The sequence below is a fragment of the Sinohyriopsis cumingii genome, chromosome 18, assembly GCF_028554795.1.
Source record: "Sinohyriopsis cumingii isolate HCF-2022 chromosome 18, ASM2855479v2, whole genome shotgun sequence".
Lineage (NCBI taxonomy): Eukaryota > Metazoa > Mollusca > Bivalvia > Unionida > Unionidae > Sinohyriopsis > Sinohyriopsis cumingii.
In genome coordinates this window covers 17,623,769-17,646,109 of record NC_142978.1, presented here as the reverse complement: position 1 = coordinate 17,646,109, position 22,341 = coordinate 17,623,769, and the positions used below count along the sequence as shown (strand labels likewise).

Here is a 22,341-nt window from a genome sequence, read left to right as displayed (position 1 = left end):
AAATAACTCAGCTAATGCATTTCAGAAGAAACACTCGGAAGATATACAATTTAGTTTAAGAGAACTAACGGTGAGAAGACATCAAAATATTTGTGTAATTTGGAAAATAAACTATATCATTGATGCGATAATTTAGAAACATTAGATAGTCCTGTAATTAACAGTCAAACATATAACTTGGACGATACGAAATTATACTATCAAAATTTTATTTATTAAAACATGCAGACCCTGACGATAGTCAATCTCGTCTTACCTAAAAGCATCTACCAAAACACGATTAATGAAAATCATTGGAAAGACCCGTATCCTCTGCTAAAGCGACACACATTCCAAAAAGAAACTTTCTTATTATAAATGGTAATGAACATCTACTGAAAAGGAAGGGGCAAAAGGTATACGGGGAGGGAAGAAGACAGCTTTGAAAATTAGGATACGAAAATACTTTTAAATGTGTCTTATAAGACATTTTCAGTTTGCTTTGCATATATATATCTATATTTATATTGGCCGAAAATGCTTCGACACTTGTTTGTATGTGGAAGGTGTACATATATTGATGACGAATGTTCATATTGATCCGGATGATCTCTTTCAGAAATATATTATCACACAAGTAATACTAAGTAGTTTACAAGTGTCTAGTACAACCATCCCAGCCTTCCGGATCCATCCAATGTATAAAACCTTCACCTACATAGTTTGCAGTTCACTCTCCTCTCTGGTGGCATCTGTTTCGCATCGTGAAGGTAAGTGATGTATCTCTTTTTGTTCATTTGTTCATTTATCTTGATTGAGTCCTAAAGTACGTTCATGCATCTGTCTGTTTCCTTTTTCATCCCCATTCTACCTGTTTATTATATTTTTTTTGTTTCCTTGAGGTTTTCCTAATAATAATAATAATACTAATAATAATAACAATAGTACTACTACTACTACTACTACTACTACTACTAATAATAATAATAATAATAATAATATATAATTATTAGTAGTAGTATCATTAATATTATTAATAATTGTATCACTATTATTATTATTATTATCATTATTATTATTATTATTATTATTATTATTATTATCAGTATTATTATTATTATTATTATTATTATTATTATCAGTATTATTATTATTATTATTATTATTATCAGTATTATTATTATCATCATTATTATTATTATTATTACAGTAGAAAATCAAGTATGAAAGGGATCATTATTTTTGCTGTCACAAGCTTTCTTGTAGGCGTTCAAGCCTCCGGTATCCCTACAGCTCAAAAGGAGACTGATATCGGAGATCACGAAGGTAATGATGCATGATTGTGTACATATCAACACATAACACACACACACACACGCATGTGTACATATATATATTTGTATATATGTGTGTGTATATATATATATATATATATATATATATATATATATATATATATATATATATATATATATATATTGTCAGTCTTAGAATTATGCAGCTCAAGTGTTGACAGAATTATATATGTTCGACCTTGAAGGCTTGAGATTTTTGACAGATCGTATTATTAAATTCAGCTAAAATTATCGTTGAAACGATGTGCTGTTGTATTGTAAGTTTGAGAGTACTATCTCTACAGCTGTTCATGTCAAAGAAACTAATATCTACCAATATGCAGAATATTCTTCTTGTCATCCAACGTCGTGTAAAAACGGTATACGATACAGCCAGGGTAAATTTTACTTCGCATCACTTCAAAAGATTGTTAATTACAAAATGCATTGAATGAACCAAAATATATTTGCTAAGCAGTAATTATCATATCTCTAGATTCAATGCGGTCCGTATTCTTACTCGAAATTATGATTTAAACTTGGCAGATATATCAAAGATAAAAATTCACTTCATAATACAATGTAATCTTTTATTACCTCATTGATCCCTTAAAATTAGGAAATAGTGGGGTCTCCTCAACTTAACAAATAAAAACCATGTGAAAAGACTTGTCAGTTTCCTGCTTTTTAAAACCTCGGAATTAGTGTTTTTTTGTATAACAACTAAATCGACAGAAAACATAAAAAGATGTTTTGCATCATTCGGATGTAAAAGAGGTCGGTGTTCTCAATGTACAAATATTGCAGAAATTATCTTTTATGTAACTCCAATAACAATTGTTTTTTCTATGTTATAACACTGATTGCCTATCAACTGATTTAATTTATTTGATAATCCGTAAAATCGATCACATGCGATATGTTGGACAAACATGTCAGCATGTTTCTAAAAGAATGGATAATCAGCGCTTTTACATAAAAAAAACATGTATCAATCCTTAGTTTTCTTCTAATATTTCAATACATTTTGATACAATGAATCACTTCTTACTCGATCTGTTTTCATGCAGATCGATAATGTGCACTGAGAGATGAACAGACTGATTCATTAAAGTGAACTGGATTTATCGGTTATACACGTTGTATCTTAGTGGCCTTAATATTAAGGCATCTTATAACATTTTAAGAAAAGAATATATTGTAATACTGGTTTTTTTCCTTTTTCCTATTAAATGTCATATAAAGGTACAAATTGCATGGGAATAAAATGTTTGAAAATGAGACTTTGTGCAATTCTTGGCAAACTACTACACTCTCATTTTCTCGACACTAAATACTGTAGTACACCATCAAATCTTTTAACTGATTATGTTATATTTCATGTCTAGGATACGCATCAACTTACGTGAGATGGGGAAGGACGAAATGTCGAGGCGATGACACAGAACTTGTTTACAAAGGTAAGGACAATTTCATTTGGTTTTAGAAAAGAAATTTTTACAAACGTTTGTATTAAATATTTTACGCTAATTCACAGAAAAGTATTCGCTCCCTCGGCAATACAACTATGCCTAAAACTTCAAATTTTATTTGCAAATAATTTAATCAGCTAAACTTTTGTTTCTGCACTTTAAATAAGATTTCAAGTTTGTAGAAACATTAAATATTTACAATATTGAGTCCATTTTTATGATGGAAAACTTTGATCAAGCACCTAATCGATATTATAAATAAAATTGCTCTAAAGAAAGGCCCGATTTAGGTATACTCTTTTCACGAGACTGGAGTTTGCACTCGATATCGTGTATATATGCATTCTCGCAATTGATACTTTTTATTCTGTTCTACTAAAGAAAACGACCGCTTCGCTGGCCTAGTGGTTAGAGCGTCCGCCTAAGATGCGGGAGGTCGTGGGTTCGAACCCCGACTGAGTCATACCAAAGACTTACAAAAAATGGAAATAACAGCTGTCTCGCTAGGCGCTCAGCGTTAAGAGGTTAGTGTTAGGACTTGTCGGCCTGGTATTAGGATAATGTGACTGGATGCGACATCATTCTTCATGTCTGCGGCATTATGCCCCAGTGCTAGACATCACTATAAACTGCCACAATGCAGTCATCGTAGCGATATGACAGCAAAATCGTAAAAGCTACGTTAAATTTCCTAAGCATACACATACACACACCGACAAACACACACTCACACACACACACACACAAAAGAAAAAAATTGCAGACTGGTATTTAATTTATATTCATTACATAATATATTATAACCTTGGTAAACACTCAAGAGTGTTAGCTGAATCGTTCATGCATTACAAATATCTGACCAGTAATCATCATTAATATTATGCCCTGACACATTGGTTTGTGACTGTTAGTAACTATTGCCTCGATTTATATTGAGAACAACTAAAGGCTTATGTTTAACCACTGGGAAAAATCGAACGTCTTCAGTCTCGTTGTCAACCAAACGTTTGGTTGACATTGTGTACAGTGCCTAACAAATAAACAAAGCAAAACCGAGAAGGTCATATGTGCAAAACATTGATCATGATTTGTGTGCTAAAGGTTCCGACCTTCAGTTTGTACTTTTTACAGGTTTTGATACCTAGAGATGAATAATTTCACAGGTTTCCTCTCAAGCTATCCTGGATACATGCTACAAGACTTTAGATATCGATGTCATTGCCCACGAAAAGTCTTTTAATTCCCTTTATTATGTTGATTGATTTATGTGTGTACTTTGATTTATAGAGCATACATCTTGCCCTTACTTATGATGTGCAGCTCTCAAAAGACAGTTGCTTCCCTTAGTCCTTTTCTCTTCCTAGACTTCAGAGATAAATTTGAACAAACCAACCAAAACATTAGCCGATTCTTTTAATTAAAAGTATTTTAATATTTAATAATTTACTTATTTGCCGTTAATAGCTATTCTTGGCTACCATCGTAAAATTAACTTTAGTTATTTTAATAATTGCTAAACGTAGTTTGATTTGGACACGTTTATGCTCATTCGTCGAGTAGATTGAGCAGTAAATCAGATCAGCAGGAAGCTTTAGACAGAGTGTTGTTTCCATCAAACTCCTATAAAGAACTTTCACTCACAGTACTGGAACATATGATGGAGGTACGACACTATTCTCTTTACTACGATTATCTCAAATACACACAAGTTCCCTATATTGCTGTCCCTCCTTCATAAATGTTGCGTACACGTCTCATTGTGCTTAACCTTTGTCCAGGTCAGTCATATTGACAGTCTGACTTGGTTTTTCAGATTGGGAATAAGTCATATTAGTTTACGTCTAGGTCACATGGAAATATATATGCAAAGGAACTTGATAAAGACATAATTCATTCTTATATAAGATCAGTCTCTGGAATCGGTTTGTAGTCAGATTTTACAGTTTGTGTTCAGATATAATTCGTGAGGAATCATTAATTTAAATTATTCACTGGAATTATAAAGCACTCCATGACCTTTGGAATAACTCATTATTTTTAAATTATTGAGAAATCATTCATATACATTCGGGATTGCATCATTGTTGTACATCGGGACATTCGATACTATTTAAATTCTTTCGGAATATTCTATATTTTTGGAACATTTTATATCTTTGGACATCGCAAAATGTAAGCAGCTCTTAAAGTTTCACCTTGCATTGTAGAGAAATAAATAACTTGTTGATTTGACTTAAATTGTTCATTTCACTTACATTCTGTTACATGAGACCTGAAGTCGTAACAGAAGTACATGCCATCTGAAGGGTAGATACAGAATAAAGGGGCAGCAAATGAAGTAGTACATGCAATTTTGAAAGAATCTCTCTCTGCCTACATGAACATGTTAATTTTCATTTAAAATATCTAAATATATGCAAAGTTGATTGTGCATGATTTTATCCCTTTACCATTTTAGAAATTTGAATGATAATCAGATATCAATGAGTTCCATACCTAGATCTGTCTTGGTATTTTACATCCAAAACATCCAATCCATTCCAAGTGATGCATCCTGTTTAGACAGCTCCAATAAATTGTAAATAGACATATTCCCGTAAAAGGTTAATTGTTCAGTCATTTTCCCATAATTTTACTTCCAGTATTTCGATCATTTAACCAATTGCACGAATACTTGTACTCTTCGGGAGTGAGTCCAATTACGATTTTCAATTTCTATTTAAAAGCATACTTGTTTGAGAAAGAAAAATGTAAACAACCTAATATACTACCACGAGTGGCACGGTTATTGTTTTTGCCTCTCAGTGTGAAATGTGCGAGATAATCTGTCTAGAAATGACATTATGCCTATTTCTTTACATAAATCAAATCATTTTCTACCACCATTTTCTTGCTCTTCAAAACTAACTGAAATACTTATTAACATAGACAATATACAAAGACGTCATATATTAAGCTTGTTAGTTATAATTCGTCAAAATGTAAAGTTTATTACTCAATGAAAAGATATTTCTAGTATTTTTGCATGCAAATGTTGTTTTTATTATTAAGCAAACGTGTTTCTTAATTCACCCTTTGAAGACAACCCCACTCTTAGGCTCTACTCACATGCTCCGCCCAACACGAGCAGAAATTGTGTATTTTGAAATATGTAATTATAGGAATGAAACCAGTATCAAATTATTTGACAGATCTTATCGATAAATATATAGATAGGTAGACAGATAGATATGTAGATAGATAGGCAGGGAAATAGATTGTCTGACTGATTGATTTACTTGTTGACAGACCGATTGATGAGAGAAAAATATGACAATTCGATTTTTTCAGTTTAAGTCATACATGGATTTGAGTTGCATCCATCGTTCCGAAGCAAGGAATTCTCCTTTTAAATATACAAGATCCTTTGTAATATTGAAAATTATCAGAAGTACATTTGTTTTAAACACTCTGAGACGGCATCGTTTACTATGGTAAATTCTATTCACATTTAGGAAAAAGATTATTAAATATGTTATCAACCTAGACTTCTCACGATATACGCAAACTGTAATGTATTATGTTTAAACCAGGTTTTGCTGGTGGCTCTCACTACTCACACTATGGAGGGGCTGCTGACTTTCTTTGCTTACCGGATGTTCCGACCTGGGGAACGAATATCGCGGCTGTTTACATGGGGTTGATATACGGCGCTGAGTACGAACTTACCAGTGGACATCATCCCTTTTCAACTGTTTCTGCGAATGACGATGTACCGTGTTCAGTATGTCGAACTCCCCGAGCAACCACCATCATGATTCCAGCTAGAAGTAACTGTTACCCGGGATGGATACAGGAATATACCGGTTATCTTATGTCAGGGTATTGTGGTCACGCAGGGCCCACAAATTATGTATGTGTTGATGCCCGTCCGGAAGCGGTTTTCCGAGGGAGTCCAGATCACAACGGTCATCTTATGTATATGGTTCAAGCAAGTTGTGGATCTTTGCCTTGTCCTCCATATGTTGAAGGACGAGTTATTGCATGTGTGGTCTGCTCAAAATAAAGACGTTATCGCTGTCTATGTATTTTGAATGATACAGTTAACTGATCTTGAATAAAGCTTTAAGTCTCGAAGTTTGTATGTACTGGTGACTGCTACTTCGTCATGATCCTTCCTTTCCTTCATTACTCCCATTACCTATATAATGGAAGCAAGGGACATAGGTTTCTAAGCATTGCCGATAAACAAGATATTCATGTATGTAACTTAAAGCTAAAAGTTTCTGTTCTGAGTCCTGTTTAAAATGTTCTTTGACTTTTATTTCAAAGTAATGCAAGCCTACTTTATTATCTATTGAAGCTGGAGTGCATATAATCCATTAGATAGTTGCAGGGACGTAGAAAAATAGTTTATGTACTGCAGCAAGTCTAATTACTTCGCTTGTTGTATGTACGTCTATGTTTACTCATTTCATGTGCTTAAGTTATTATTTGTTTTGTCCTGGGGAGATGGTACTGAGAACATGCTTCTCTTTCGGACAAATTGACCACTTAAATTTATTAGAGGATATTTTTGTATATTAACTATAAGTCTTTATAAATCTCGGATAGGAACAATTATGTGTGTTAGGTGTTTGTGTTTTGCTTCATAGAGCGTGGCCCACTCCCCCACCCCACCCCCGGAAAATATCGCGTGATTCCACGGACAAACTCGTGGCCTATAAAAACACATGAACGCAATCACGTCCTGAAAGTTTCGTATACGCGCGATTTTCACTCACTCATTTTGCTTGTTCCGGTCCGCCTGGTGTTTCGGTCAGACTGAATCTTCTCGATTATTTGTCCCTGTATAAAATAAACCAGGATAAAATAACGACCCTCAATAAAACTGAAATTTATTTATTTATTTTTCAAAACTTTTGTTGATTTTGGAGAAATGCGCCCCCTGAAATCAGCGCCCTACGCGGCTGCCTTGTTTGCCTATATGGTAGCGCCGGCCCTGTATTTGTCAGTGCATAAACACAAAGGAACGCACTGGTTACCGATATCACATTTTCCGACCATTTATTTGCTTTTCCAGTCATAGCTATGTTTATTTGAAAATGTGAAAAACCGCATTAATAAATTTATTAATAAGCGTTTATTACAACGTTTTATAATAAAACTTAAATTATGTAATAAAACTTGAGAACATAACTTCATGCACATGTTATTAAAACAGCCAGAACATCATCATATTATATCCACAATGAAATATATCCGGGATTAAAATATTTATTGACGACTCAATAGTTTCAATGATGACCCACTAAAGCAGACAATCGGTGTCATTTGTTTCAGACATTCCTGCCATGCTAACACTAAAAAGTACCAAAACGCAACATGTTCAACCTTTATTTTCTATGTAATTGTACTTCATCAAACAGAGTGTAGACTTTATTTAGTAGTGGAGTTTTGTGTTTGTTATGTTGTTATTTGTGTAATTATTTTTGTTCCTATGTCCCTTGAGAGAGAGATTGCGTGTTACTAATAAAAGTCATCATAAATTTTTATTGATGTAACTCGGCATCATTTCGTAAGAACGTTTATAGAGAGGGTGATTAAACGATTAAACTGAGCGTCACAAAATGGTGGTTTGAATTTGGTGCAAAGCGGGTGAAAAAAGAAAATCTGTATTGTGGTCATGTGATATAGGTAGCCGATCATCGTGTAGACACATCAGCAAAATGATTTAATACTTAAAGCTTACAGTCACTTTGAACACATTCTCTCTGCTGTTCATTCTTATTAGTTTCATGCTAGAAATGCTTGCTGGTACAATTGATTCTTCACTGGTAATTGTTTATTACTAGTAGTAGTGAGTGGCACTAAAAAGGACAAAACATTTACGGGGACGAAAGCGTAATTACCATTAACACGCTATTTCTAAAGATAAATGTTATGACTCGAGTATCGTATCAATCACATTCTCTCGATTTAGCTTTTAAACAATATGTCAGTCAGAAGTATTGGGTGTGTTTCAGATCTTAACTATGTTACAATTGTTCATAGCGTTCTATTAGGTCTAGGCTTCATTTACCACTTTCAATGAAAGTGTACAATTTGCCCCTTCATTATCAATGGCAGATTGGTAAAAAAAAAACACTGACCGACATTTTGTATCCTCCAAGTTTCATATACGTCCGTCAGTTGGAAAAAGGTTTTGCCAAACCTTAATCTGCTGAAGCTAATTTTGGTATCCCATTATTGAAAACTAACAAAATGAGATGAGTGTGTAGGTGTGAAAAAGAGAGAGAGTCAGACAGACAGACATACAGAGAGAATACGTATAATTAAAAGCTAATCAGTGTTTTGAACTAAAGTATGTGTATGTCCATATGTCCGGGATCATGAACGAGAAAGGGAGGGAGAGAGAAAGAGAAAGAGAAAGAGAGAATATTTAAACACCGTTAGTAGCAATGTGGGGTAACATAGCGTCAAGGGGACTTTAATGTTAAAATAGGGTCCTGGCACTCTGGCGTCAAGGGGAATTTAACATGGGGAAAACTCTGGGTCTGTATAGCGTCAAGGAAAATTGAACATGGGAATATAGTTTGGGTCTGTATAGCGTCAAGGGAAATTTAACATGGGAGAGGGATAGAACATAGACAATAGACATTTTTAAAAAAAGAAATTGAAGCAAGAAAGTGAATTTCTTTTCGAGGCATTGGAGTGGCCCTGAAAAGGGCCTTTGGTTTTCTTCTTCTTCTTCTTCTTCTTCTTCTTCCATTCCTCCACCAGCTTCTTATTTTCTCTCCTACACTTTTTCTCTTCTTTTCCTTTGTTTCTTCCTCCTTTTACCTTTTTCTTCTCTTTCTCCTTATTCTCCTCCTCTTTCTTACTCTTCTGATTTTCTTCTTCCTTTTAATTTTTTCGTTCCAAGCTCTCATTCTTATCCTTTCCTCTTCATTCTCCTTCTCCTCCTTTATTTCTGTCAGCAGATCACTGATTATTTCCTTTAGCTTTTTAATGTTGTTGATCTCCATCTTTATTCTATGTGGACTATAAGAATAGCGATCCTCGTCCAGTTTTACTAACATTTGCTCAGTCATGCCCAAATTGTCCAAAACGTCTTGCAACTTCTTCATTTTATCAAGGTGGTTCGAAGCCATCTTCCTTTTCATTCTTTGTAGAATGGCTCGAACGACAAACGCTATGGGTTCTTATATAAAAAGTGCGGACGTGAAGGAAAACATCCCCTACTTTTGTCATCTCATATTATATACTATCCACACACGACAAGCAGCAAAATCAAACCCAAATATGCTATCCACACACGACAAGCAGCAAAATCAAACCCAAATATGCTATATACACAAGTTAAGCACCAATAAACATAACCATTATCTACTATCCACACAAACGTACGTGAACACTTACAAAACCCAACAATCTACCATCCACACAAACGTACGTAAGCACTTACAAACACAATTACATACACACACACACACACACACACACACACACACACACACACACACACACACACACACACAATCACACCAGGAAAAGAGTGAGTATTTATAATCTCACTACTCCACATTCACACACTGGCAAATTGATTACTATTTCTTTTCTAAAGTATGGGTTAGCCCTGAAAAGGGATGTTTTTCGCGAACTCCAGAGACATCTGTTAGTGGTGACACCTCCCTGGCCTGGCACCGCACACGCATCTCCGACTCCAATCTCTTTGCCAATTCACCCTTGTGACTGGAATCGCAGAAGGGGGATGATTGGCTTCAGAATCCCAGTCTTCACTCTCTGGGGCCCTGAAGACTTCCCTCTGTCTGTGCTGAATTCGTGGATGCTGTTATGGCTGTGGCTGTGGTGGAAGAGATTGTGTCTGTGGCTGTGGTGTAGCTACTGGCTGGAGTCATGTCCTCACCAAGGGTTTCACCTCACTTTTTTGCCTCATTATTATGTGAGGCAGGATTCCTTTCTTCTTTTCCGCCTCTTCCTTCTGTCTTCTCTCCTCTTTTTCCTTCTTTATCCTTCCCTCTTGGACTATGGCCTCCGCGGCCAGTTCATTCAGTATGCGCCTGGCATATTCCAGGTGCATCTGGAGTTCTAAAAGTTTTTCAAGTCTGCTACTCATTTTTACTGTTGATCAATCAAAAAGGGTAGCCAGACTGCCGAGCATTTCCTTACTGTATGCGAAAAGCAAGGACACAACACTTATATTACCTAGATCATGACCAAAAAACGCGCGGACCTAAAATAAAAACTTATTCATTTTTTTATCCTACCCATCACTATTCTAAAAAAAAATTGACAAGCCACTTACAAAAAATACTTATACACACACGCACACACGCACACACACACACACACACACAAACACATTCTAATTAAGATAAAGAATTCATGTGCTTATACACGCACTTCTATTTTTTTAAACTTATTATAAGCAATCGATTGTTATTTCTTTTCAAGAGTATGGGGTTGCCCTGAAAAGGGCTGTTTTTTGTGCGAACTTGAAGCTATGTCAATCTTTTAGGGTCTAAGACTGCGGCCTCCTCTGCCGATAGGCTTTCTCATAGGATAAGGTCTGCTTCTTCGGAAAGAGAAGAAGAACTCTTTGGTGTCGATACGACAGTCGACAAAGCCTCTGTCAGGTTCAGGTTGCTGCTGTTGTTGTTGTTGTTGCTGTTGTTGCTGTTCTCTCTGCTGTTTCTGAAGTCTGTACTTCTCTGTCCATTCTTCTTTCTCCCTGTTAATTTCTCCTCTGAAGAGCTCTTCTATCAGGTCTTCAGTGACTTTCAACATTCTAACATTCTCTATCTCTTCCGGCTTCGATATCAGACTTTGTCTCACACGATGCAAATTCACGTAGGCTTCGTTCAGCTTAGCTAGTCTTGAGCAGATCTTCGTAGGAGGATGAGTCGACAAAGGATGGTCAGACTGGAGATTACCCCGATTTTATGGTCAAAGCGCGGACGTGAAGGAAAACATCACTACACGGTTTTCGAGTCGGAACGTTCAAATAGTGTGATGTGAGGGATAGAGAGAAGTCAAGGAGCATGAATCATGATACCTATAGCAAAGCAAACCACAAAGACATTTTTTCTTCAAAACACAATATTTTTATTCAAATCACTTAACACTAACAAATAACCATAAAGTTTTAACATTGCCATTCAATATAACATTAAACCTTTTTTTTCAAATAACAAACATTTTTGTCTCAAATAACTCTATTTTGGACAGGGTTGACAACGTTGTGAATGAAATTATGATTTCCACTGTTGGAAGTCATTAGGCCATTGATGGACACTACGTTTCCTAGCTAAAGACAAAAGATAAGCATAATGGTCACAAAACCATCGATCTACTTTCACATCGTTTCTAGAAGAATGACGATCAAAATAAGTAACTAAATGTTCTAAGGAATATCCCAGGCTGCGATGATGCAGAAAATACACACAATATTGTCCACACACCAAGGAATCTGTGCCTTGTAATTTCACATTATTGAATCGTGTGGGCTGAGCATTTCTTCTCATAAGTCAATGATATCGTCTTATAAAGGAGGCAATCCATACGAATCAAAATATTCCACACATCCTTCTTGAGGAAAGTAGACAGCTACCCAGTGGGTTCCTGGGAGATGACTATCGTCCGTGTTCATCACATAAGTTTGATGGTCTTGAGGTTTGCGATGAGGGAGTTCATCTTTAGCACATACGACAGGATTCCAAGAAGCAGTGTACGAACTGTGGTTCAAAAGATGAAAAAGTTCCCAGGTATCCATTTATTTGTGTTGTGGTTTTTTTTCTTCACAGGTGATAATAAGTGATCAATTCGATCCTGATTTTCTCTTGGAAAATGTCTGTCAAGTACAGTGATACCTCGTGCATTCGCGTTTCTGGATTTGCGAATTCACGAATTCGCGAAATGTTCATTGGTACCCCCCTACGTACATGTTTTCTTTATTTTATTGAATTGTACTTTCGTTATATGACTTCTGTGACATATGAAGTTTACCTAGTTTACCTTCCTGACAATGACAAAGAAAACGTCAGTCATTACGTTTACAGTCCCTTTCGTTACTTGGTTTTACCTTACTGTGAGTACAAAAGAAAACGGCAGCCAATGCATTAGTATAGGGGTAATATTAGTATACATGTACCGTACTGTAAATGTGCTAGTGTGGCCAATACCCATTAGGCGATACTGTACTCTATTTTTACGTCAGCCATTTATTTCTCTTTTTAAGGGTAATGTATTAAGCTAACCTTTGAATGAAATTAAAGTGCTTTGGGAGCATGATTTGGGTCATATTTAGGGTTTAAACCCTAGAAATAAGCATTTATTAGCATTTTTAGTGACTCGTACCAAATATTCGCGATTCCTCCTGATCCGCGACTGGTTCTGGAACCTAACCTCGCGAATGTTCGAGGTATTACTGTAAATGGGTACAAGCTCCGACTTCGGACCCTGGTTCACGAGAGTTTCGATGCGATGGATCTCCAGAGGCATTAATGGAGGAGAAGAATATTCACGCAAGCCGTCATATCACTGATCAAACACGAATTCTATCTCGACGAGACTCCAAGCTTTTACCAGACACTCGTTCAATTTTTCTTCTTGACTCAGCATCAGTCATTTATCCCAGGTATCCATTTATTTGTGTTGTGTTTTTTCTTTCTTCACAGGTGATAATAAGTGATCAGTTCGATCCTGATTTTCTCTTGGAAAATGTCTGTCAAGTAAAGGGGTACAAGCTCCGACTTCGGTCCCTGGTTCACGAGAGTTTCGACGCGGCAGATCTCCAGAGGCGTTAATGGAGGAGAAGAATATTCACGCAAGCCTTTATATCACTGATCAAACACGAATTCTATCTCGACGAGACTCCAAGCTTTTATCACATACTCGTTCAATTTTTCTTCTTGACTCAGCATCAGACATCTATCGAGTTGAATTTGACTGGGATGATCGTTTTGACATCCATAGCAATCTTTCTTGATCAATTCCTCCATTTTATCTCCCAGGACTGTAGCAAAACAAGAGACTAAATGCGCTTCTTGTTCTGGCCATCGGGACTTCATCATGATGACTTCTTCGTCTTTGTCTTCGTCTTTTTCGTCTCCTTCCACAGTCTCCTCACATTCCATGTCCAAAGTTTCTCCACTAGGTAAAGAGGGATAACAGTCTCCCATGGTTTCTAATAATCTAGAATGACTTCTCTCAAACTGTTGATTTCTATCGTATTATCAAATTCTGCATACAGGAGGACGTTCACCGTGAGGTGTAGAGGTTTAGCAAACTGAAGTTCCACTCAAATCTGGCCGGATTTTATAGGGTGTAAATGTCCCTCGTCGCTGCCTTGGTCGGGAGTGAAATCAAACGCCCACAAAGCATAGCTTCCTGCATATTCCTCATACGTAATGCCGTGACTGGTGTTGGTTCCTAATTGTCCCGTGGCTTCGTACAGGGACAAGTACGACCTCAAGTAATTCTTCTTCGTGTCTCTAAAGTCGGATTCGAAAGGTCGGGTATGCAAGGTCTTGCCATCGCGACTGACTTCAATCTTGGACACGTTGAAGTTTTGAAAGTTGAAAGGATTTTCATTGTAGGCTCCGTTGAAGGCTGTATTCTCAACGATACCAAGGATTAAACGTTTGGGTAGCTGTCCTTGGAACAGATGATCTTCGATCATGGAATGCTGTCCAGTGGGAATGGTGAAGGTTTTCACTTCCACACGCCGTATTGGATACTTAGCGGTCGTTCTGCTCAACGTGCGACTAATGTCGTTTCCCACTTTAGGTAACACTTCCACGCGTCGTACGTAGAGTCTGGCTTCTTGGATGATGGTTTTGTAATCGGCACTATCAGCTATTAAATGGAAAGTGACACTGCTGCGACATTTTACACCGTTCTGCAAATACTTCTCTTGCAACCACGTGTCCAAATGCAAACGATCCATCAGTTCTAAACTCTTTCCATATTTGGTTTTGTCTCTTCGTTCTACAAATCCCTCATTGTGGTCTTTCTTTGTATCAATTTCCAATTCTTCAAGCTCGCCCGCATCGTCAGGTTCCCATACCACACAGGCATTGAGGTGAGTGTTCTTGGCGTCTATTCCGTACGTCAAGAGATTTTCCAGGTACGCTCGATAAGGGTAAGTATCCATGCTGCTACTGAATAGTTTATTATTCAAGTACAAGTCCACTCTGCTAAACAAGGAATGCATGAAACTGTTGACGGGAGCTACTGCTTCAGTGTCTATAGGACCTCCAGTCTTATCTAGAACTTTGACTTTCAGGTACAAGTAACTGCCGTTCAGATCGATGTAATCTTCTGCTTGTCCTTAGATTTCAAATTCGATGGGAGCGGAATCCGTCAAAGAGGAGACGGGATAAAATTCCACCCACTGGGATTCTTGCATGGTCGTCATGGTGGGTGGCATGGCAAACAGATGCAGTTCCGACTTGAAACAGGCGCAAGACTCTCGGTGCATCATTTTTCTGTTTCTCAATGCTTTAATAATCGAAAACGTCTAAGTCTCGAACAGTTCTTCTTTTCTTTGTCTTTCTAGCTTTAGAAGTGTGAAGTCTGGTGACGGGGTGTTTTCTTCGTCGTCTCTTTCTGCTTTGTCCTTCTTGTGGCGTCAGGGATGCAGGAATGCCTGACTCAGCAGCGTGCAGGGCATTTATAGGTGTTTCTCGGCGACCAAAAAGGTCTTTGCCCGTTTGCAGCAAAACATTTTTGCCAGCTCTCAAGAAGGCTTCTTTAGGGTTTTGTTTGTCGATGATGACATTTTGGAGAAATTCTTTACCGTGTGTCAATGCAGCCTCTTTCAAGGCGTGCAATCCTCGTGTCACCATCGGTTTCAACACAGGGGCCACCGAACGAAAGGCTGATTTCAACATATCTCCTAAACCGTGTCCTCGCTGTCGAGCAACACCTCGACACACTGGATACATGACTTACGAATTGTTAGAGAACCGTTTTCAAAAATGGAGTTTCACCGTGACTTTCCCTTTGCTGAATGGAATATTTTGTCCCAGATCTCCTGTTATAGCAATGTTGACAGTGTCCAAATAAGACTTGCTGACGGGCAAATAATGAGGATGTACAAATTCGCGCTGAACGTGATAAGTGTTTTCACCTTCCTCGTTAGTGTTCGTGGCAGAATCCAGTTTGAAAGGAATGACACGCAGTAACGGTACGGAGATGTGTCCCACCACGTTATGCTCCACCACATCGGAGTACACAAAGATCAAATTCAGTCCTTGGTTCAGTTCTACCGGGTAACGAAAAAACTTGGTAAAAGAATCGTTGTCGGAAATGACTGCTATTTCGCCTTTTCGCTCTCTTCTCTTTCTCATCTCCATGTCTCCGCCCAACATGGCAAACAATTCAGGACAAATTAAAATGGACATTATTTTACCCGGGACTTCAGAGGTCCTTTTTATCTTGCTCGCACGAGTCCTTCCAACATGGTTCTCAAGACTCCTTTCAGCACTGGACCTAACAAGAGTGGCAAAATTCCTCCACGTTTGTGAGCAGCGGCCACTGACGCTAAAGAGGAGTGTCCTGCCACTTGAGAAGCTCTTGGTGTTATCAACGTCTCTAAGTACTTCTCAGTTCTTTGTGTCATCAACGGAGAAGTGGATGAACCTGAGGCTACCGGAGACGCGGTCACCGTCCTTGCAGGTCGTGGTTTGCGAGTGCAAGGTTGTGTCCTGGCCGAAGTGCCTCTCTTGCGACTAGTTTTCTGTGGGGTTTTCTTTTTCGGAGGACTTCTCTGTTTCTTTCTATGTGGGCTTTTCTTTTTCCGGGGTGGTGACCGGAAAGAGGAGGGTCCCGCCACAAGAGAAGTTCTTAGAGACATGGTCTCCTTGGAGCCCTGGTCTTGACACCGTGGCTCTTTTTCTTCTTGGAGCTTCGTTTGGCTTTTTTCTTGGGGAGAACTTTGGGAGCATTTGGATCCCCATCTAGAGAACCACTCCGTCTAGGTTTCAAAATGATTTGTTTTTTGGTTTGAGTGTCGATGCGGGGATCGGCAAGTTAGGTCAAAGCGACTTTGCTTCGATCAAAAAAGCGTTTGGTTTGATGAGGAATCTGAATGAACCCTTGTAGTAATTGACATGCTGTCACCGTGAACCATCGTAAGACTTCTTTGAGACTGGCTTCTAAGACACCAGCCCGTATTTGTGGATTTCTTTCGCAACGGATGCCATACAAGGCATGAATCAATTTGACGGGAAGATGCGACTGAAGGGACGTCATGTTGAGACTGTGTGAGACAGACGAAAAGTGTTTAAGGATTTTATAGATTTTGGGGGATTAATTCGAGGACGGAGACGTATACAGGACATGCCCTCCGTCTTGGCACTAGTGGTGAAACAATTGGGTGAGAGATCGCAAATCATCAGGGGTAGTGGGTTTCAAATCGACGAGTAAATATGCATGTATAGTTTGAGTGGCATCGTCGTACGCCTGAGTCAGCCAAGGTGTTCCTAACTGTTTTGCTAAGACTCGCACTTGCGATTTATTCGAGGGCTTTTAAACAAGACCACATAATAAGCATTGAGACTGGTGGTGCGATGTGCTTTACTTTGTTGAAACAAATTCTGAGTGATGTAAACGACACTGGCATTATGATGATGGCCTTTGCGCGTAAACCAAAGTTTAGTTTCTTCTTTGTCTTCTCATAACATGTGGTCGAAAATGACCAAATGGATTTGACGGGAGTCAGACACGATTCCATCGTCTTCTTTAGGAATGCCTTCCACAAACACGATGGAATCGCCTTGACTTTCTCGCAAGAGGCTGTACGCCGATCTCCACTCTTTGAACACCACACGATTCGTTGAGGTTCAAGATCGATCAAATGTTTATGTTCGATCAAACGTGTGACAAATTTGGTTTTGCCTGAACCGCTAGGTCCAGCTATAAACAAGTTAACGGGATGACGAAGATACAAGGCCTCCAAACTGGCACGATCTAAGTGTTCGCCGATGACTTTGAAAGTGGGGGAAGAGGGAGTGGAGACTGCATAGGTACCCATAGTGCAAGGAATGTCGCTTTTGACACGAAGACAAACAAGTCAAGAGTTTTAAATACTTTTTCAGGACACGTTTATTGCAAGTTAATATGGAACAATACGAAAGTACAGCTATACAATACACATCAAAATAATCAAAATGGAATATAAACAAGTCTCTGTACAAAGTGTTTTTGGTCACCAAAGTGACTATGAGAGTCCTGTTCTGGAGGGGGTGGTTGCCTTCGGTGACGGGTTCTTCTGGCACTGTCACTAACAGTGGTTTAAAAATGACTTTTTCCTTGGAAGTATGAATGAAAGATCACAAGTCTTGAACACAATGGGCCACTTCTGTGGTCCAAGCCTCAAAGCCTCAATTTTTCCAGTGACGTAAATCTGTCTTTTTTTTCTCGTAGAGGTCGTGAACTATCCAGATGAAAACGCAAGGCTTTTAACAAAATGAGTCTCTCGTGGACATTTAAAGGGACCACTTGCATGTTTTATTTGGTGGTAAGTACTGTTAATAAAGAGTCCACAAATAATCGGCTGGTAAACGAAATCAAATAAAACAAGTCATTAAGACAAACACCTTACGTCGAACCAAATTCAATGGACACAGTTTTTGTAATAAGTGTTGGTAATCACACTGTTTGAATAGTGTCATATTTTTCTTCCACGGAGTATGTTGAATCACTTCTGATAAAGGTTGTGGCATGGTAGCCTGTATTATAGCCTCTTTTGTCGTAGGTAATAAGTGTACTTTCTGCAAAGAGGTGATCGTATGCTCAGAAATAATCCAGTGACGAATATAAATGGTTTAGTCACTAGTTCACACACTACACATCGCATATAATTTTCCTCTAGAGACAAAATTCGATAACGTAAAAGATTTTGGTAATCCTCTAATTCTTCCTCTGGAACTCGTTGTAGCATGGTCAACATGTAACAAGTAGGAAGAGTAGACACCAAAGCCTTCCGGTCCTCGCCCAGTTGTACAATATCTGACCACTGGAACAGTTTCAAATGAGTCAGTCCCCTTATAGCATTCAGGTACCAGTGGTTTGAAGATCGGTGACGTAACGGATGTAAATGTTCTTTGCGTATCACTTGAAATTTGACCAGTTATCGGTAAATGCGGTCTCTCAACTCCACAGACTAACCACGAATGTTTTCTTGTAAAGTAGCCATGATCATGTCCTCCAAGAATCAGGAATAACTGGGTCGTGGCCAATAGCCTTGTTTATATTTGTGACTGAAGTAGTGTCCTCCCATAATCAGTCTTCGTTTACTTTGGAAAAAAGCATAATTTAAAAATCGAGAAATGATTTTGAGTTTGCGTTTCACTTGTATTTTGACCAACTCTCGGTAAATGCGTTCTCTCAACAACACTGGGTGAGTATCAATTCAGGGATACTGATATAGTCCCAGTAAAGGTAGGTAGTGACAATGCGGGAACCACTGAGCATGTTCTAGGTATGCCGAATCTTGCTGTTTCCACTGGTGTAGTGACACACCACAATTGAAGCACTTGACTTTATCCCTTCGCCCAAGTAAGAAAATCCGACTCTGGCTAATTCTTTCGCGGGTAGGTCCTCCCAGATAGCTAGACCATTTTCCTTGGAAAGTTTAAAAATGATTTTCAAAGTCGCAGTATTCAGGCAAATGCACAGGGAACGAATATTTGTCTTTCACTGGTTCAATTCAGTGAGGGTAGGATGCAATCCGCAGGAGTTAGATCAGTTTTGGATGACATCCGTAGGGTGGTAGCTGTATGGTCTCACGTGAAGGTCGACATCCACACTGAAAACTAATAAAGAGTCCACGATAACGAGTGACATCGCTTTCGTATCCGTTAGGTTCGACACGCACATCATCACTTTCAATGGTAGGCGTAATGGTAGTAGTAGTGATAACAAAGTTACCATGATGCTTTACTTCCTCGCTGAGGTCACAGCGTAGGGCATCACTCTCATTGCAAGTCACAGCATCGCACTCCACTTCAGAATGACCGAAATTGAATGATGTCTGTTTAAAAGGATTCATCTTTCTCGGTTGGTTTTGGTAATTACAATGAACTATCGGTCTTGGGCGTTGTCCCTTTTTATATGCTTACCAATATCAACGTGACCGTACGGTAAAGTGAAGTGATTGGGAACCCGCACTCGCTTGTGGTACACGCTCATATTTTCGAATATTGTCCAGGTCGATGTGTTCCGTCAGAAATTGAGGGTGCCATGACGGAAAGTGACAATATTTGCACACGTAAGGATACAGTGAACACACGTCCAAGTATTTAATTTCTTCTCCTTTCACTTCGTCCGCGTGGCACAGCAAACAGGTGGCATTTGTCCGTCCTCCGTACAGTCTGTCTCTCGGGTTCAGTGGGTCCATCCGTTTGAAACTTTCCACGATGCGTTTAAACTCGTGATCTGTTTTCAAACGGTGATCGTACTCGTGTTCCCACATTTCCACCACTTGGTATCCTTGCTGTTCTAACTTCAATGGTAATATGAAATATATTGGTCTTATTCGAATTTGTACAAATATTATTCAACGACATGAATAAAAAGCTGATAATCACAAATAAAAAAATCACCAATCTTATTAGGAAACTTTTTTCTAAATCAATGCTTTTAGCTTAAAGTATGTCCTAGCTTTCTTAGATTGAAGGAAGACTAAAACAAAGCTTTGTTTATACAGAATATATTTTTCTGTTTTATTACCGATAAATCCAGGCGGACCTATCCTAAACGACTAATTGATCAACATGCTTTAAATGTTGCTCATACACAATCGCACACATACACGAGAAAATAATCGTGAAATAATTATTGTAATAAAAAGGCTAGAGGTGAAGTGTATGACTAGTCTTTCCACGACTATATTAAAGGCAATAAAGGGAATAATATGTATCCTATTTGCATAGACAAGCGTCCGGATCAAGAAGATTTGTCGGGCGCATAAACTAATCACCGAGAGAAAACATCGTATGAACAGCGAAGTTAGCAACCAATGTTGTCAATAGCACGCCCCTTACCTACTTTACACACCACACAATACCACACAATGCTTTACATTCCACGACACGACATACTTACCACACCACACCTCACCATGCTTTACGTACCACGCCACACCATACGTACCACACACACCAACCCCACATTGCACCATACTTTCCACACCACACCACACATATTACTGAATATGTTTTTTAAGAGCAATTATGTATTTGGTATGTTTGTGAAGATTACATATATTGAAAGGTATGTTATTAATGTCAGTTAGGAATTTAAACTCTAGAAACTTGTCTCTACTGGACAAAATTAAAGTTAAATCTATATGAAGCAAGTCTAGCAAGGATGAAAGGATTAAGAGTAGGTGATCAGAATTATGTAAACAATTCTCTTCAGTTATCTTAATAGCGGATGAATGCATCGTATGGTATCTGACAGAAATACAATAGCATCCGTGTGTTCCACATAATAATGACATCTAAAGCCAAATATAGAATACTTTTCCTGTATCGTGTTGATAGGTTTACACTTACATTAGAAATCAGGAAAGCTGACCTATGTGGGCAAAATTAGGCAGTTCAAGCAAAATGTAGAAACTTTTCCAAGGTATTTAAAGCCGTGTTTGAACAGCAAAAAAAGTTTCTGTTCAAATGGGCTTTAGAATAAATGTTGTACATAGACAAGGATATACCTGCATAAAGTGTTTACAAATATTAAGGCCTCTGACTGGTTCATAAATCAAATATATTCTTTGCAGTGAGTATATTTATGTGTATTACTAATTTGCAAACCTCAAATCAATACAATCTTTGCATGCACATCCGGCATACTAAATTGTAAGAGGATTAGAACCGAGTGGATTTTTGAACCGAGTGAAAAGATAAGACAATGTCAGTGAATGGAAGTTTATGAAATAAAATAAAGCATATTTACGACAACACATATACGAGTAGACTAAAAATCCCATCAAATATATATCATATAAGACTACTATACTGAAAGTGTTATGAAAGAAAGCAGATTCACAGATACAAATATGAGTATGGTTTAAATAACTATACGATACGAAGAAATGAGCATGGTTCACACATCATTATATATATATATATATATATATATATATATATATATATATATATATATATATATATATATATATATTGACATAATCTTTTCATGCTAAGAAATAAGCATGGTTCATGCACACCATATGTCCTTGTAAACGTAACACAGTGTATATTGCCCTTATTCAGAGTTCGGAATTCACAATGCTATTCATTGTCCTTCTACAGAATCCGGGATTCCTATACTACACGTCCGGTAATGTAGTTACAGGTACGCTGTCAGTTGAATTTATTTCATTGAAACGCTGCCACACTGCATGTCATGCGCTCACCATTTCCCGTCCATCCATCCAGTCATAAACATACGAATCTGGTAATAATAAGAAAAAAACATAATGCAGAGAGGAAATTCATAAATATATGCTACCATATTATTTTACGTCAAAATAAAGTCCTCAG

At 37.9% G+C, this 22,341-nt stretch overlaps 1 protein-coding gene across 1 annotated transcript; it reads left to right on the top strand.

The window, feature by feature from the left end:
• Positions 1–607: 607 nt before the first annotated feature.
• LOC149776166 (uncharacterized) lies at positions 608–6,901 on the top strand. Its single transcript, XM_089942468.1, has 4 exons — positions 608–749; positions 1,190–1,305; positions 2,702–2,773; positions 6,358–6,901. The coding sequence occupies exons 2-4, from the start codon at positions 1,203–1,205 to the stop codon at positions 6,828–6,830; spliced, it is 648 nt and encodes a 215-aa protein (XP_089798594.1). The 5' UTR covers positions 608–749; positions 1,190–1,202; the 3' UTR covers positions 6,831–6,901.
• Positions 6,902–22,341: the final 15,440 nt, after the last annotated feature.

Coding starts and splice junctions, on each gene's coding strand:
- LOC149776166 (XM_089942468.1), top strand. CDS start 1,203: ATGAAAGGGATCATTATTTTTGCTGTCACAAGCTTTCTTGTAGGCGTT. Junction 1,306..2,701: donor TGATATCGGAGATCACGAAG/GTAATGATGCAT, acceptor TTTCATGTCTAG/GATACGCATCAACTTACGTG. Junction 2,774..6,357: donor CACAGAACTTGTTTACAAAG/GTAAGGACAATT, acceptor TGTTTAAACCAG/GTTTTGCTGGTGGCTCTCAC.